The sequence below is a fragment of the Pecten maximus genome, chromosome 11 (assembly GCF_902652985.1).
Source record: "Pecten maximus chromosome 11, xPecMax1.1, whole genome shotgun sequence".
Lineage (NCBI taxonomy): Eukaryota > Metazoa > Mollusca > Bivalvia > Pectinida > Pectinidae > Pecten > Pecten maximus.
In genome coordinates this window covers 17,573,826-17,590,768 of record NC_047025.1, presented here as the reverse complement: position 1 = coordinate 17,590,768, position 16,943 = coordinate 17,573,826, and the positions used below count along the sequence as shown (strand labels likewise).

General features: G+C 35.9%; 1 protein-coding gene across 1 annotated transcript in view; it reads right to left on the bottom strand.

Moving 5' to 3' along the window:
• Positions 1-7,442: 7,442 nt before the first annotated feature.
• LOC117337452 (sodium- and chloride-dependent transporter XTRP3A-like) overlaps positions 7,443-16,943 on the bottom strand; it is a 68,210-nt gene continuing 58,709 nt past the window's right edge. Inside the window, exons 6-9 of the mRNA XM_033898441.1 lie at positions 13,105-13,312; positions 9,032-9,191; positions 8,212-8,374; positions 7,443-7,858 (exon numbers count right to left, since the gene is read on the bottom strand). Of these exons, the coding sequence (XP_033754332.1) occupies positions 7,538-7,858; positions 8,212-8,374; positions 9,032-9,191; positions 13,105-13,312 (852 nt within the window). The 3' untranslated portion in view covers positions 7,443-7,537. The remainder of the gene's footprint in view (positions 7,859-8,211; positions 8,375-9,031; positions 9,192-13,104; positions 13,313-16,943) is intronic.

Genomic DNA, 16,943 nt, shown 5'->3' with positions numbered 1-16,943 from the left:
TAACAGTACAAGTCATACATTTCCACACAAGTGTTAAAACAGTACAAGTCATGTCTACACAAGTGTTAAAACAGTACAAGTCATGTCTACACAAGTGTTAACAGTACAAGTCATACATTTCCACACAAGTGTTAAAACAGTACAAGTCATGTCTACACAAGTGTTAAAACAGTACAAGTCATACATTTCTACCCACATGTTAAAAGAGTAGGAGTCATACATGTCTATAGATGTGTTAAAATATCATAAATGGTGTAAAGATGCTAACAAAAGATAAAAAAAAAAAATGCACTTTAAATAAGATAGGAGGATAAAACATGGATGATTTTGACTACCTATCTATTTTATACTTCCACTTCCGCTAGAATATTAAAGCAGATAGCCAGTCAGAATCATTGGGGATAAATAAGTTCACCTGGAGACAACGTTACAGGAACTGTGTGTGCCTCCAGTCAGAGTCGGTACATGGGACCAAAAGTTCACCTGGAGACAATGTTACAGGAACTTTGTGTGCCTCCAGTCAGAGTCGGTACATGGGACCCTGCTCCCCTCTATTTCTAGGTTTCAGAGATCCTAGATCAGCCACCAAGTGTATCAGTCTAGTGTTGGTGACCAACCAGAAAATCATTGATGTATCCTGAAAATCCTACAAGGAGCAGGGGTCGGTAGTAGGTCAGATTAACAGTGGTACTAGGAAATGATGAGAGAGGAAGCTACTAATACAATTCTTAGTGCTGTAGAAATTGATGAACGAAATAAAAACATTAATCACTCTCCAACATGTAAAATAACTGATTAAATAATAGGTGTGATTTCAGCACTTTATCAGACCAGGCCTGGTCCTCGGGGTCCACTATGGACCCACGCACTGACAATGGTATTTACCCACTTACCCAAGGTGGGAAGGGTGAGGCTATAATTATATAATAACAAAATCACACAACAACAATTGTATATGTACAAACTGACCCAGAAACATACCTAGGTCGTGTTAAGGTAACAGTCTGTTAGATAACCCGATATGTCATACAATCACATTTCTTAATTTTTATATTTGGTCTGACTGTTGAGTTAAAGCAGCACTAAAAGAACAATCTCCTAACAAAGTTGAATGAAGTAAGTCTTCTTATACTGCCAAAATTGTCCATGGAAACAATGTGGAGGGGTTTGCCTAAGTACATTAACAAGAGAGATTAATGAAAAGATTTTTTAACAATCAAAACAGGCAAAATGTAGAGCTTATAGTCTTGGTAACCAATCAAAACAGTTGTTTTAAAGAGATTTTACTCTAGGTAACCAATCAAAACAGGTTTTATAAAGAGGTTTAACTCTAGGTAGACTATATTGGGTTTTTACTCTGAGTAAAGTTGAAGTAACCCATCAAAAAGGTGATGTAAAAAGGTTTTACACTATACACAATAAATGAAAAGCAACAAGTTAACAATTGTAACAAAACCTGATATTAAAAGGTTCAAATAATAGCACTTAATCATTTCACTGATTTGATCAGATATGAATAAAAGAGCACCAAGTTTTGTATACAACATAGGAATTGTGACAATCTTTTGAGACCTATTAGTGAAACAGAGATTCAGTTAGATTTTGGTTACCAGTGTTACATGGAAATCGTATCATTTATGATAAAGATGATCCACTTATTGTTCCACGGTATTGCATTTTTTATACAGATCTAAATAAAACACTTGTATCTGACAATTTCAAACCAAATCTATCACATAAAAGAAATCAAGATGTGACGGAACTGTTTAACAGGAAAATGTGTAAATGATAGAACAATGTGTAGGGTTTAGAAATTACTACTGAAATCAGTGTGCTGATGTTAAGGATGAATGGTGATGTCAGAATAAGGTCAGGGGATACTGGCTTAGACAGTCTTACTCCAGGATATATCGGAGGACATCCAAATAGAAATTGTGCATACAAGTTATACAGGCCAGCATCATGATGAAAATTTAAAATGTAAAGTTCTTTATGCATATTTAGGCCCTCCATATTCTGGCTGGGGTGGATGATTGGATTATTATGGGATATATAACAAGTATGTCAGAGCTTTATAACAGTCTATACATACGCCACCACCAATGTTAAGTCGATCAGTAGATCAGCTACTGTAACTGTATGTACATAGAGAACAAGTCAAGCATTATAATTTAACAATATTTTTAAAAACTTGGTTTTGAGCTTCTTTAAATTTTCCACTGCGGAAAAATTATCACAGTGAAGGAATAATAAGATGCAAAATCAATACATTTTACAATTTTAATTTGATTTTAATTTTAAAATCAAAAACTAACTTTGAATGTTTTGGCTGTTCTCAGATCATTAAATGTGTATATATACATGTAAGTTGTTGTCCCAGAGGGGGTTAACCAATATTTACAGATACAAAATATAAAATAGTCGGAAAAAAAATCCTTGCATACTGTACCAGGATTGTTTTTAATTCATACAAAAGCTTTAATCTTTTGTTTGATTCAATACCTCGATGTTGAATCTCGCACCCCATCTCATATTTTTGACAGATTTTGAACATTAACATGTTTCAACCTACAAACTTTTTTTCTGAAGTTCTGATAACTTATGAGATATTTTCATTATTTGGTGTGACAATTTTTACACTGCATATATAAACTTTTGATATTACAAAATGTATTAGGTAACAAAGTGTAATATGAAAAAAATGTGTGTGAAAAAATATGTTTATCCAAACAGTTGTCCACACATTATGATTTCCCTGAACAAATTTCCTGTAAATAATGAACACATTTTCCCAGCACATACATTGTTCTATACAGTTCAACACTATTCATATGTTTTCACAGCCATACTGCTACATCTAATCAACACTATTCATATGTTTTCACAGCCATACTGCTACATCTAATCAACACTATTCATATGTTTTCACAGCCATACTGCTACATCTAATCAACACTATTCACATGTTTTCACAGCACATACTTCTACATATCTTTTTCCCACATATTCAACATGATTCACATGGTTTCACAGCACACAATTCTTCATATATCTACAGTTTTTTTTATTATTTGTACATTTATAATATTCTTTCTTGATATCAAAATCAGACACCATGTATTTTGAAATCTGACAACTTTTTCGTCATAACCTGTCAATCAATACTTCAAAGGATTAACAAATCAAAGATTTGTTATCAATACATGCATTATCTAAATTATCAAATGTTATAGCTACAGAAAACAGCATATAATAATGTTTCTACCTAAACAACACCTCAAAGCTGTTATGAAACATAACATATACATGATTCAGTGTCGTGTATGCTTGTCTTCAAATGACCTTTGACATTAGACCGTGAGATTTTAATTGTACTTACTCATTTTCATGCAGGTGAAACAAGGTAGAACCTTACCGACAAAAAAAAAATGAACAGGCAGTCAGAGCAGTCTTAGAGGTAAAACCATTCAATTTAAATTTCAGCTTGCATCTTGATTCTAAGGCATGATTGAGCTGATTAACCTACCTAATAACTGATGGCTCTATCACAATGGAATAAAATCTAGCTGCCATGCGAAAAAAAAAAAAAAAAAAAAATCTGGCGTCAACCCTAACACACTAAACAAGAAAGCACCATATATGTGTACTGAAAACCATATAGTGTCAGATTTATCTCTACTGAAAACCATTAGTGTTAAGAGTTATCTCTACTGAAAATGATATAGTGTCAAGAGTTATCTCTCCTGAAAACCATATTGTGTCTGATTTATCTCTACTGAAAACCATATAGTGTCAGAGTTATCTCTACTAAAAACCATATTGTGTCAGATTTATCTCTACTGAAAACCATTAGTGTTAAGAGTTATCTCTACTGAAAACCATATAGTGTCAAGAGTTATCTCTCCTGAAAACCATATTGTGTCCGATTTATCTCTACTGAAAACCATATAGCCAGATAAAAAGCTGCTGTATAATTTGAGTTATTAGATCTTTGTATGATGACCATACTTGAAGGCTATACAAAAGTACATTTTTCTTAACACAAGCAAAAAATGATAGTTTCCATTTATTCACATCCATCAAAATTAAATAACATACATGTCCAAATATTTTTATCATTCATACATTCTAATAAGCCTCCCTTTATCCCTACAGTTCACAGATTATGATCATGTAATATATTCTAAAATAAGTGCAAATAAGACTCACAGATGTGTTCAAAATGCAAGAATGAAGTCTTAAGCTTCTAGCCCCAACTTTTATACACATGACTGAACATTATACAAGTAAATACAACGATGTTCAGGGAATACAGAGCTGAGATACAAATAGTCTGAATATAGAAATCTTAAACAAGACTGAGATTCCAAGAAATACAAAACTTATAAACAAAGAGGAGATTCTGATTCTTAAAAATCCATCGTGTTGTGTGTCCCAACTGATAGTATTAAAGTAAAACTTACAGATGAGATTCCATGACCCAGGTATTTTATCTAGTACTGTAAGTTCAGCTGAACATTAGTAACCCGGGTATTTTATCTAGTACTGTAAGTTCAGTGTAACCCAGGTATTTTATCTAGTACTGTAAGTTCAGCTGAACATTAGTAACCCGGGTATTTTATCCAGTACTGTATGTTCAGCTGAACGTTGGTAAACTTGGTTTTTCATCGTAAAACTTAAAATCTTGATGTTCATGTTTTAAAGAAAGAGTTCCAACGCGAGAGGGAGATGACACGGTTACCCATTTTGTTCGCTGGGCATTAGATTTATTTTATAGACTGAATTACCATAAATGTTAAAGCACTATTAACATTAACAAGTGCCCCTGTTAAAGTCAAACGCTTCATGTCTTACATTAATTTAAAATAGGAAAACAGCAAAATCTAAAAATAAAAAGTCTTCCTGGCCAGTGTCATGTTTAATTTGGTATACATTTTCACAGGGAGTAAATGTACAGGTTAGGGAGGTACCCAGGTAACAACTGTGACCACTAAAGTATCCAAGTCATCTTCAGTAAATAATAGTGATCACATCAGTGGCGAATAAAAAATATATTCTGGCTTTTATCATAAATGTCTAAATCTATTATGAGGTCTCATCAATGTAAAAAAAAACCATAAAAAGTCAGTAAAACTTGAAGCACGAGATTCTTTGGCATAAAAAAAGTCCCCACAAAATATTTTAAATCTTTAAAAAAATATTTAAATTATTGCCTGATAACATATCCGGTATACACCTTACACGTATCACATGTAATTCATTTTCTCCAGTATTCTACAATTGTAAGTGCTTTAATACATGAACAAAATTATAAATATTTGTTTTCAACAATAAAACTATTTTAGATCAAAACTGACTAAAAATACTGATGTAAAATACAGACTCTGATAATAAACTGAGATCTTACCTCAGAAAAAATTCAAATGATGCATGGAATTTGACAAGTAAACAAACAGTAAACAAGAAATCACAACAAACAGGAAAACAACATGGCAGTGAAAGACTTGATCAAGGATTCAACTGTGAAACATTTGATGAAAAAATCCAAAACAACACTTCTGACATTATGTACGGTCGTGTAATGACTACATAATGTATTTAGGTAATAAACTAAATAACAGGTATTTTGAAGTTTAAACTGGAGGCAAACTTGATGGAGAGATTGGTTTGTTATTTGCCTGGTATAAGGGGACATAAGCTTTGAGGGACACACACTGGTTATAAGCTATTAGGGGACACAGTTAATGTATTAGCTGTGAGGGGACACAGGCCAGGTATGTGCTACAAGGGGACACAGGTCGGACACAGGTCGGGTATGAGCTACGAGGGGACATAGGTCGGGTATGTGCTACGTGGAGACACAGGTCGGGTATGTGTTTCGAGGGGGACACAGGTCAGGTATGTGTTACGAGGGGACACAGGTCGGGTATGTGCTACGAGGGGACACAGGTCGGGTATGTGTTTCGAGGGGGACACAGGTCAGGTATGTGTTACAAGGGGACACAGGTCGGGTATGTGCTACGAGGGGACACAGGTCGGGTATGTGCTACGAGGGGACACAGGTTAGGTATGTGTTACGTGGGGACACAGGTTAGGTATATCGACATGTAGTGTCATTTCAAGAAAATATGTAGTCATATTCTTCAATTATACCTCATCAAACCTGAGAACTTAAGTACACAGTAAAGTGATATCAAAGTGTATGCATGTCTGTTTACAGGGAAGCATCATGTTTACAAATGTCAAGGTTTTATTTTAGAGTTATCTCCCTTCCCTTGACAAAAAAAAAACTCCTGACAAACAATTTTGCTTCTTGAGCCTTATGTTGATTGTAAAAATATTTTTGTGAGCATTTTAACGAACAATCAGTACACACCACCTGCACATACACTACATTATATGTACATACCAAAACAATAGGACCAAACCTGCTCCGTGCCTACCCCGTTATCCCACAAAATATATGGAATACATGTATTAGCAGACTTGTCAGGTTGTAGCTTTTTTTTAAAGAAAACTGCATTTTTAATAAAATCATATATAAACAGCTTGCAGACTGAAATTTTTAAAAATGTTTTCTGCCATGGCAAGAGAAAAGATTAATCATTAAATTCTCCATGTACAAGTGACAGCTGGGAGACTGAATCACATGACAGTTGGGAGATTGAATCACATGACAGCTGGGAGATTGAATCACATGACAGCTGGGAGATTGAATCACATGACAGCTGGGAGACTGAATCACATGACAGTTGGGAGATTGAATCACATGACAGCTGGGAGATTGAATCACATGACAGTTGGGAGATTGAATCACATGACAGCTGGGAGATTGAATCACATGACAGCTGGGAGACTGAATCACATGACAGTTGGGAGATTGAATCACATGACAGCTGGGGAGATTGAATCACATGACAGCTGGGAGATTGAATCACATGACAGCTGGGAGATTGAATCACATGACAGCTGGGAGACTGAATCACATGACAGTTGGAGATTGAATCACATGGCAGCTGGGAGATTGAATCACATGACAGTTGGGAGATTGAATCACATGTGTCATAGTTATCATCATCTTGTTCAAATTGGTAGATGAAGGATAAAGAGTGTAATTTTAGGACCAAACATGGCTGGGATATTTCTAAGGTTCAATTCAGTATTTGTATGCTGAGTTACACATCATTGTCATGCTTCAGTTTTAATACTCATTACCACTGTTTAATATCAAAGTCCAGCTTCATTTTCCTGCACTTTTCTTACATACAGTTAAACCCCCTTACTTCCACATAATGCTAATCCATGATTCCATTCATCAATTTGTCAACTGACCAATGGAAACATCAGAATCAACCATCTAAAATTTTCATCATCAACTTATAATTAAGTGATTATTTCATTAACAAATTCAAGATTTTTAACAGATAAGACTCAGACATGAATATAATTTCAAAATTTTCATTAAAACATCTTCGTTCATGAAAATTGATTGAGATTGATTGCAAGGCTGATGCTTTCTCCAAATATCAAATTTTTCTCAGATATCTGGATCTGTGCCTAATCCAAATGTCACATGTTCATCTATGACAGCACAGCTTGTCCCTTTATCCTGCTCCTCATTGATTTCATCTGAATTATGGCCGGAGTCATTATCCTCGGCAGCAGTCCTCATGAATGCCACAGTTGAGGTTGTGTGGCCACCTGTTTGGGCCTGAGCACCTTTAGCATAATCTTTGTATCGTAAAATGCCCAATTTCCGTAAAATAGCCACCCCAGGAATACATAGTACTGACACAAGAACGAGGAAGGCAGCCATCAGCCCAGCAAACCAGGGGTAAAATCTGTCTGTCATTTCCGCCTGTTAAAGATTAAAATGATATACGTATGCTGTGATATTTTCACAATGTAATCACCTTAAAAACTAGGCCAAAATGCAATTTAAAATGTGGTCATAAAACACATCATCAAGAAAACTACTAAAGTGAATATTTTCCAATCAGAATTGTTTTACATCTTTCTGTAAAGAGTAACCAGGTATGAATCATGTCCTAATGTCAAATTCTAACTTTTAAAGACCCTCTGTCTTACTGAATGATAGAATAGGTTACCATAGTGACAACAGGCTTAATGTTTCCTTTTAAATGGTGTAAACCCACTATGGAGGTAAATCTTCCGTTACACATTCCCTTGGATGATCATTGAGCTACTTACTATTTCCTTGTCATAGGCCTTGTAGGTGATTGGTTTGACAAACTTGCTGATGAGGGTGGAAGTCAACAGGCCCGCAATCAGAAACGGAGCGATGAACTTCCATACCACTTTCCAGTACATGTGGGGCTGGTGACCTATCATTGTCTCAAGGTCGTCACCAAACCTACAAACACAAAGAAAAGAAATAACTTTACTTAAAACTTACAAACACAGAGGTAAGAGGTGACTTTACCTCAAACCTACAAACACAGAGGTAAGGGGTGACTTTACCTCAAACCTACAAACACAGACGTAAGGGGTGACTTTACCTCAAACCTACAAACAGAGGTAAGGGGTGACTTTACCTCAAACCTACAAACACAGAGGTAAGGGGTGACTTTACCTCAAACCTACAAACACAGAGGTAAGGGGTGACTTTACCTCAAACCTACAAACACAGAGGTAAGGGGTGACTTTACCTCAAACCTACAAACACAGAGGTAAGGGGTGACTTTACCTCAAACCTACAAACACAGAGGTAAGGGGTGACTTTACCTCAAACCTACAAACACAGAGGTAAGGGGTGACTTTACCTCAAACCTACAAACACAGAGGTAAGGGGTGACTTTACCTCAAACCTACAAACACAGAGGTAAGAGGTGACTTTACCTCAAACCTACAAACACAGAGGTAAGGGGTGACTTTACCTCAAACCTACAAACACAGACGTAAGGGGTGACTTTACCTCAAACCTACAAACACAGAGGTAAGGGGTGACTTTACCTCAAACCTACAAACACAGAGGTAAGGGGTGACTTTACCTCAAACCCAGTTAACTTACCTGTTGACTCCGTATACCCAGCCAATGGCAATGGCTTCTGTCAAGGCCACACTAATAAGTGGGAAGGAGCCAGCGTAGGAGTCAAACAGAGCAACCCAATAAGATCCACTTCCCAGTACAAACAGCATTCCAATCAAACAACTGACGAGGCACAAGACACCTGTAATGTAATGGGGTGTAAAGGTATACACTGCTATAACAATAACTTGTGTAGGTATATACATTGTATATCTATTATATCTTAATTGTTTGGCACTAAAAGCATTCTTCTATAATTAAGATTGTGCTAATTTCAGTATGTGCATGTGGTTTTTACTACAGGTACAGTGGTTTTTACTACAGGTATAGTGGTTTTTACTACAGGTATAGTGGTTTTTATTACAGGTACAGTGGTTTTTACTACAGGTATAGTGGTTTTTATTACAGGTATAGTGGTTTTTATTACAGGTACAGTGGTTTTTACTACAGGTGTAGTGGTTTTTATTACAGGTACAGTGGTTTTTACTACAGGTGTAGTGGTTTTTATTACAGGTACAGTGGTTTTTACTACAGGTGTAGTGGTTTTTATTACAGGTACAGTGGTTTTTACTACAGGTATAGTGGTTTTTACTACAGGTATAGTGGTTTTTATTACAGGTACAGTGGTTTTTACTACAGGTATAGTGGTTTTTACTACAGGTATAGTGGTTTTTACTACAGGTATAGTGGTTTTTATTACAGGTACAGTGGTTTTTATTACAGGTATAGTGGTTTTTACTACAGGTGTAGTGGTTTTTATTACAGGTACAGTGGTTTTTATTACAGGTATAGTGGTTTTTACTACAGGTATAGTGGTTTTTACTACAGGTATAGTGGTTTTTACTAGAGGTATAGTGGTTTTTACTACAGGTATAGTGGTTTTTACTAGAGGTACAGTGGTTTTTACTACAGGTATAGTGGTTTTTACTACAGGTACAGTGGTTTTTACTACAGGTATAGTGGTTTTTACTACAGGTATAGTGGTTTTTACTACAGGTACAGTGGTTTTTACTACAGGTACAGTGGTTTTTATTACAGGTTGTGGTTTTTACTACAGGTATAGTGGTTTTTACTACAGGTATAGTGGTTTTTACTAGAGGTACAGTGGTTTTTACTACAGGTATAGTGGTTTTTACTACAGGTACAGTGGTTTTTACTACAGGTACAGTGGTTTTTACTACAGGTATAGTGGTTTTTACTACAGGTATAGTGGTTTTTATTACAGGTGTAGTGGTTTTTACTACAGGTATAGTGGTTTTTACTACAGGTATAGTGGTTTTTACTACAGGTGTAGTGGTTTTTACTACAGGTACAGTGGTTTTTACTACAGGCACAGTGGTTTTTACTACAGGTACAGTGGTTTTTACTACAGGTATAGTGGTTTTTACTACAGGTATAGTGGTTTTTACTACAGGTACAGTGGTTTTTATTACAGGTACAGTGGTTTTTACTACAGGTACAGTGGTTTTTACTACAGGTACAGTGGTTTTTACTACAGGTACAGTGGTTTTTACTACAGGTACAGTGTTTTTTACTACAGGTGTAGTGGTTTTTATTACAGGTACAGTGTTTTTTACTACAGGTATAGTGGTTTTTACTACAGGTACAGTGTTTTTTACTACAGGTATAGTGGTTTTTACTACAGGTATAGTGGTTTTTACTACAGGTGTAGTGTTTTTTACTACAGGTACAGTGGTTTTTATTACAGGTTGTGGTTTTTACTACAGGTACAGTGGTTTTTACTACAGGTACAGTGGTTTTTATTACAGGTTGTGGTTTTTACTACAGGTACAGTGTTTTTTACTACAGGTGTAGTGGTTTTTACTACAGGTATAGTGGTTTTTACTACAGGTGTAGTGGTTTTTACTACAGGTATAGTGGTTTTTATTACAGGTATAGTGGTTTTTATTACAGGTATAGTGGTTTTTACTACAGGTGTAGTGGTTTTTATTACAGGTACAGTGGTTTTTACTACAAGTACAGTGGTTTTTATATTACTACAGGTATAGTGGTTTTTATTACAGGTATAGTGGTTTTTACTACAGGTATAGTGGTTTTTACTACAGGTATAGTGGTTTTTACTAGAGGTATAGTGGTTTTTACTACAGGTATAGTGGTTTTTACTAGAGGTACAGTGGTTTTTACTACAGGTATAGTGGTTTTTACTACAGGTACAGTGGTTTTTACTACAGGTATAGTGGTTTTTACTACAGGTATAGTGGTTTTTACTACAGGTACAGTGGTTTTTACTACAGGTACAGTGGTTTTTATTACAGGTTGTGGTTTTTACTACAGGTATAGTGGTTTTTACTACAGGTATAGTGGTTTTTACTAGAGGTACAGTGGTTTTTACTACAGGTATAGTGGTTTTTACTACAGGTACAGTGGTTTTTACTACAGGTACAGTGGTTTTTACTACAGGTATAGTGGTTTTTACTACAGGTACAGTGGTTTTTATTACAGGTACAGTGGTTTTTACTACAGGTATAGTGGTTTTTACTACAGGTATAGTGGTTTTTACTACAGGTACATTGGTTTTTATTACAGGTACAGTGGTTTTTACTACAGGTATAGTGGTTTTTACTACAGGTACAGTGGTTTTTACTACAGGTACAGTGGTTTTTATATTACTACAGGTATAGTGGTTTTTATATAACTACAGGTACAGGGGTTTTTACTACATGTATAGTGGTTTTTACTACAGGTACAGTGGTTTTTACTACAGGTACAGTGGTTTTTATTACAGGTACAGTGGTTTTTACTACAAGTACAGTGGTTTTTATATTACTACAGGTACAGTGGTTTTTACTACAGGTATAGTGGTTTTTACTACAGGTACAGTGGTTTTTACTACAGGTACAGTGGTTTTTACTACAGGTACAGTGGTTTTTACTACAAGTACAGTGGTTTTTATATTACTACAGGTACAGTGGTTTTTACTACAGGTACAGTGGTTTTTACTACAGGTACAGTGGTTTTTATTACAGGTATAGTGGTTTTTACTACAGGTATAGTGGTTTTTACTACAGGTATAGTGGTTTTTATTACAGGTACAGTGGTTTTTACTACAGGTATAGTGGTTTTTACTACATGTATAGTGGTTTTTACTACAGGTACATTGGTTTTTATTACAGGTACAGTGGTTTTTACTACAGGTACAGTGGTTTTTACTACAGGTACAGTGGTTTTTACTACAGGTACAGTGGTTTTTATATTACTACAGGTATAGTGGTTTTTATATTACTACAGGTACAGTGGTTTTTACTACATGTATAGTGGTTTTTACTACAGGTACAGTGGTTTTTATTACAGGTACAGTGGTTTTTACTACAAGTACAGTGGTTTTTATATTACTACAGGTACAGTGGTTTTTACTACAGGTATAGTGGTTTTTACTACAGGTACAGTGGTTTTTACTACAGGTACAGTGGTTTTTACTACAGGTACAGTGGTTTTTACTACAAGTACAGTGGTTTTTATATTACTACAGGTACAGTGGTTGTTACTACAGGTATAGTGGTTTTTACTACAGGTACAGTGGTTTTTACTACAGGTACAGTGGTTTTTACTACAGGTACAGTGGTTTTTATTACAGGTATAGTGGTTTTTACTACAGGTATAGTGGTTTTTACTACAGGTACTGTGGTTTTTATTACAGGTACAGTGGTTTTTACTACATGTACAGTGGTTTTTACTACAGGTAGTGGTTTTTACGACAGGTACAGTGGTTTTTCCAAGTCATTATTTCACTTGTTTAATTTGATTACATATCAAAATTTAATTTTGCCAAAATAAGTAAATGTATGTTCATATTATGTTTTAATTACTTTGTGTTAAATAACTCTTATTTGCTGATGTTTTGTGTTCTTAAGTAACCATAATGAAATATTATCAGTAAAATTGAAAACCCCAGTGAAGAAAGATCTGGTATTACTATAGGTCAGAACCATTGACCCCTGTATTACATTTCAGAACTCAGACCTGGCTCATTAGTATCATAAGTAGATAGTATGTACTCCTAGTCAAACCTCTCAGGCTAGTAGAATCAAACATACCAGAGACCAGCCATTTTTTCCTAAGCCACGGATGACTATCCAGATCGTAGATACAGGTCGTTACTCCCTCCAGCGTTCCAAACTCACTGCCGATTCCTAGTGACAACAGCATGAGGAAGAAGATGATGGACCAGAATGGAGCAGATGGTCCGAACTCATTAATGGCTTGAGTAAACACAATGAAAGCTAACCCAGTCCCCTCTGCTGCCTGAAATAGATCAATGTGGATATCATTAAAAATCTGCGGCCTGAAATAGATCAACGTGGATATCGCTAAAAACGGAACTGTAGAGATAAAACAAAACATGTCTAATTATGTTATAAATCTAATGAGGACTCCTATCACATTTCATATTGTGGTCGAGGGTACCAATGTAAAGTCTAACAAGGGTACCAATGTAAAGTCTAACACGGGTACCAATGTAAAGTCTAACACGGGTACCAATGTAAAGTCTAACAAGGGTACCAATGTAAAGTCTAACACGGGTACCAATGTAAAGTCTAACAAGGGTACCAATGTAAAGTCTAACACGGGTACCAATGTAAAGTCTAACAAGGGTACCAATGTAAAGTCTAACAAGGGTACCAATGTAAAGTCTAACACAGGTACCAATGTAAAGTCTAACAAGGGTACCAATGTAAAGTCTAACACGGGTACCAATGTAAAGTCTAACACGGGTACCAATGTAAAGTCTAACAAGGGTACCAATGTAAAGTCTAACAAGGGTACCAATGTAAAGTCTAACAAGGGTACCAATGTAAAGTCTAACAACGGTACCAATGTAAAGTCTAACAAGGGTACCAATGTAAAGTCTAACAAGGGTACCAATGTAAAGTCCAACAAGGGTACCAATGTAAAGTCTAACAAGGGTACCAATGTAAAGTCTAACAAGGGTACCAATGTAAAGTCTAACACGGGTACCAATGTAAAGTCTAACAAGGGTACCAATGTAAAGTCTAACACGGGTACCAATGTAAAGTCTAACAAGGGTACCAATGTAAAGTCTAACAAGGGTACCAATGTAAAGTCTAACACGGGTACCAATGTAAAGTCTAACAAGGGTACCAATGTAAAGTCTAACAAGGGTACCAATGTAAAGTCTAACAAGGGTACCAATGTAAAGTCTAACAAGGGTACCAATGTAAAGTCTAACAAGGGTACCAATGTAAAGTCTAACAAGGGTACCAATGTAAAGTCTAACAAGGGTACCAATGTAAAGTCTAACAAGGGTACCAATGTAAAGTCTAACAAGGATACCAATGTAAAGTCTAACACGGGTACCAATGTAAAGTCTAACAAGAGTACCAATGTAAAGTCTAACAAGGGTACCAATGTAAAGTCTAACAAGGGTACCAATGTAAAGTCTAACAAGGGTACCAATGTAAAGTCTAACAAGGGTACCAATGTAAAGTCTAACAAGGGTACCAATGTAAAGTCTAACAAGGGTACCAATGTAAAGTCTAACAAGGGTACCAATGTAAAGTCTAACAAGGGTACCAATGTAAAGTCTAACAAGGGTACCAATGTAAAGTCTAAAAAGTGAGCTTAACATATTGTGGTCAAGGGTACCAATGTAAAGTCTAACAAGGGTACCAATGTAAAGTCTAACAAGGGTACCAATGTAAAGTCTAACAAGGGTACCAATGTAAAGTCTAAAAAGTGAGCTTAACATATTGTGGTCAAGGGTACCAATGTAAAGTCTAAAAAGTGCGCTTAACATATTGTGGTCAAGGGTACCAATGTAAAGTCTAAAAAGTGAGCTTAACATATTGTGGTCAAGGGTACCAATGTAAAGTCTAAAAAGTGAGCTTAACATATTGTGGTCAAGGGTACCAATGTAAAGTCTAACACGGGTACCAATGTAAAGTCTAACAAGGGTACCAATGTAAAGTCTAACACGGGTACCAATGTAAAGTCTAACAAGGGTACCAATGTAAAGTCTAACAAGGGTACCAATGTAAAGTCTAACAAGGGTACCAATGTAAAGTCTAACACGGGTACCAATGTAAAGTCTAACAAGGGTACCAATGTAAAGTCTAACACGGGTACCAATGTAAAGTCTAACACGGGTACCAATGTAAAGTCTAACAAGGGTACCAATGTAAAGTCTAACAAGGGTACCAATGTAAAGTCTAACAAGGGTACCAATGTAAAGTCTAACAAGGGTACCAATGTAAAGTCTAACACGGGTACCAATGTAAAGTCTAACACGGGTACCAATGTAAAGTCTAACAAGGGTACCAATGTAAAGTCTAACAAGGGTACCAATGTAAAGTCTAACAAGGGTACCAATGTAAAGTCTAACACGGGTACCAATGTAAAGTCTAACAAGGGTACCAATGTAAAGTCTAACAAGGGTACCAATGTAAAGTCTAACAAGGGTACCAATGTAAAGTCTAACAAGGGTACCAATGTAAAGTCTAACAAGGGTACCAATGTAAAGTCTAACAAGGGTACCAATGTAAAGTCTAACAAGGGTACCAATGTAAAGTCTAACAAGAGTACCAATGTAAAGTCTAACAAGGGTACCAATGTAAAGTCTAACACGGGTACCAATGTAAAGTCTAACAAGGGTACCAATGTAAAGTCTAACACGGGTACCAATGTAAAGTCTTACAAGGGTACCAATGTAAAGTCTAACATGGGTACCAATGTAAAGTCTAAAAAGGGTACCAATGTAAAGTCTAACAAGGGTACCAATGTAAAGTCTAACACGGGTACCAATGTAAAGTCTAACAAGGGTACCAATGTAAAGTCTAACAAGAGTACCAATGTAAAGTCTAACACGGGTACCAATGTAAAGTCTAACAAGGGTACCAATGTAAAGTCTAACACGGGTACCAATGTAAAGTCTAACAAGAGTACCAATGTAAAGTCTAACAAGGGTACCAATGTAAAGTCTAACACGGGTACCAATGTAAAGTCTAACAAGGGTACCAATGTAAAGTCTAAAAAGGGTACCAATGTAAAGTCTAAAAAGGGTACCAATGTAAAGTCTAAAAAGGGTACCAATGTAAAGTCTAACAAGGGTACCAATGTAAAGTCTAACACGGGTACCAATGTAAAGTCTAACACGGGTACCAATGTAAAGTCTAACAAGGGTACCAATGTAAAGTCTAACAAGGGTACCAATGTAAAGTCTAAAAAGGGTACCAATGTAAAGTCTAACAAGGGTACCAATGTAAAGTCTAAAAAGGGTACCAATGTAAAGTCTAAAAAGGGTACCAATGTAAAGTCTAACAAGGGTACCAATGTAAAGTCTAAAAAGGGTACCAATGTAAAGTCTAAAAAGGGTACCAATGTAAAGTCTAACAAGGGTACCAATGTAAAGTCTAACAAGGGTACCAATGTAAAGTCTAACAAGGGTACCAATGTAAAGTCTAACAAGGGTACCAATGTAAAGTCTAACAAGGGTACCAATGTAAAGTCTAACAAGGGTACCAATGTAAAGTCTAACAAGGGTACCAATGTAAAGTCTAAAAAGGGTACCAATGTAAAGTCTAAAAAGGGTACCAATGTAAAGTCTAACAAGGGTACCAATGTAAAGTCTAACAAGGGTACCAATGTAAAGTCTAAAAAGGGTACCAATGTAAAGTCTAACAAGGGTACCAATGTAAAGTCTAACAAGGGTACCAATGTAAAGTCTAACAAGGGTACCAATGTAAAGTCTAACAAGGGTACCAATGTAAAGTCTAACAAGGGTACCAATGTAAAGTCTAACAAGGGTACCAATGTAAAGTCTAACAAGGGTACCAATGTAAAGTCTAAAAAGGGTACCAATGTAAAGTCTAAAAAGTGAGCTTAACATATTGGGCCTATTGACTTATATCGTCACACC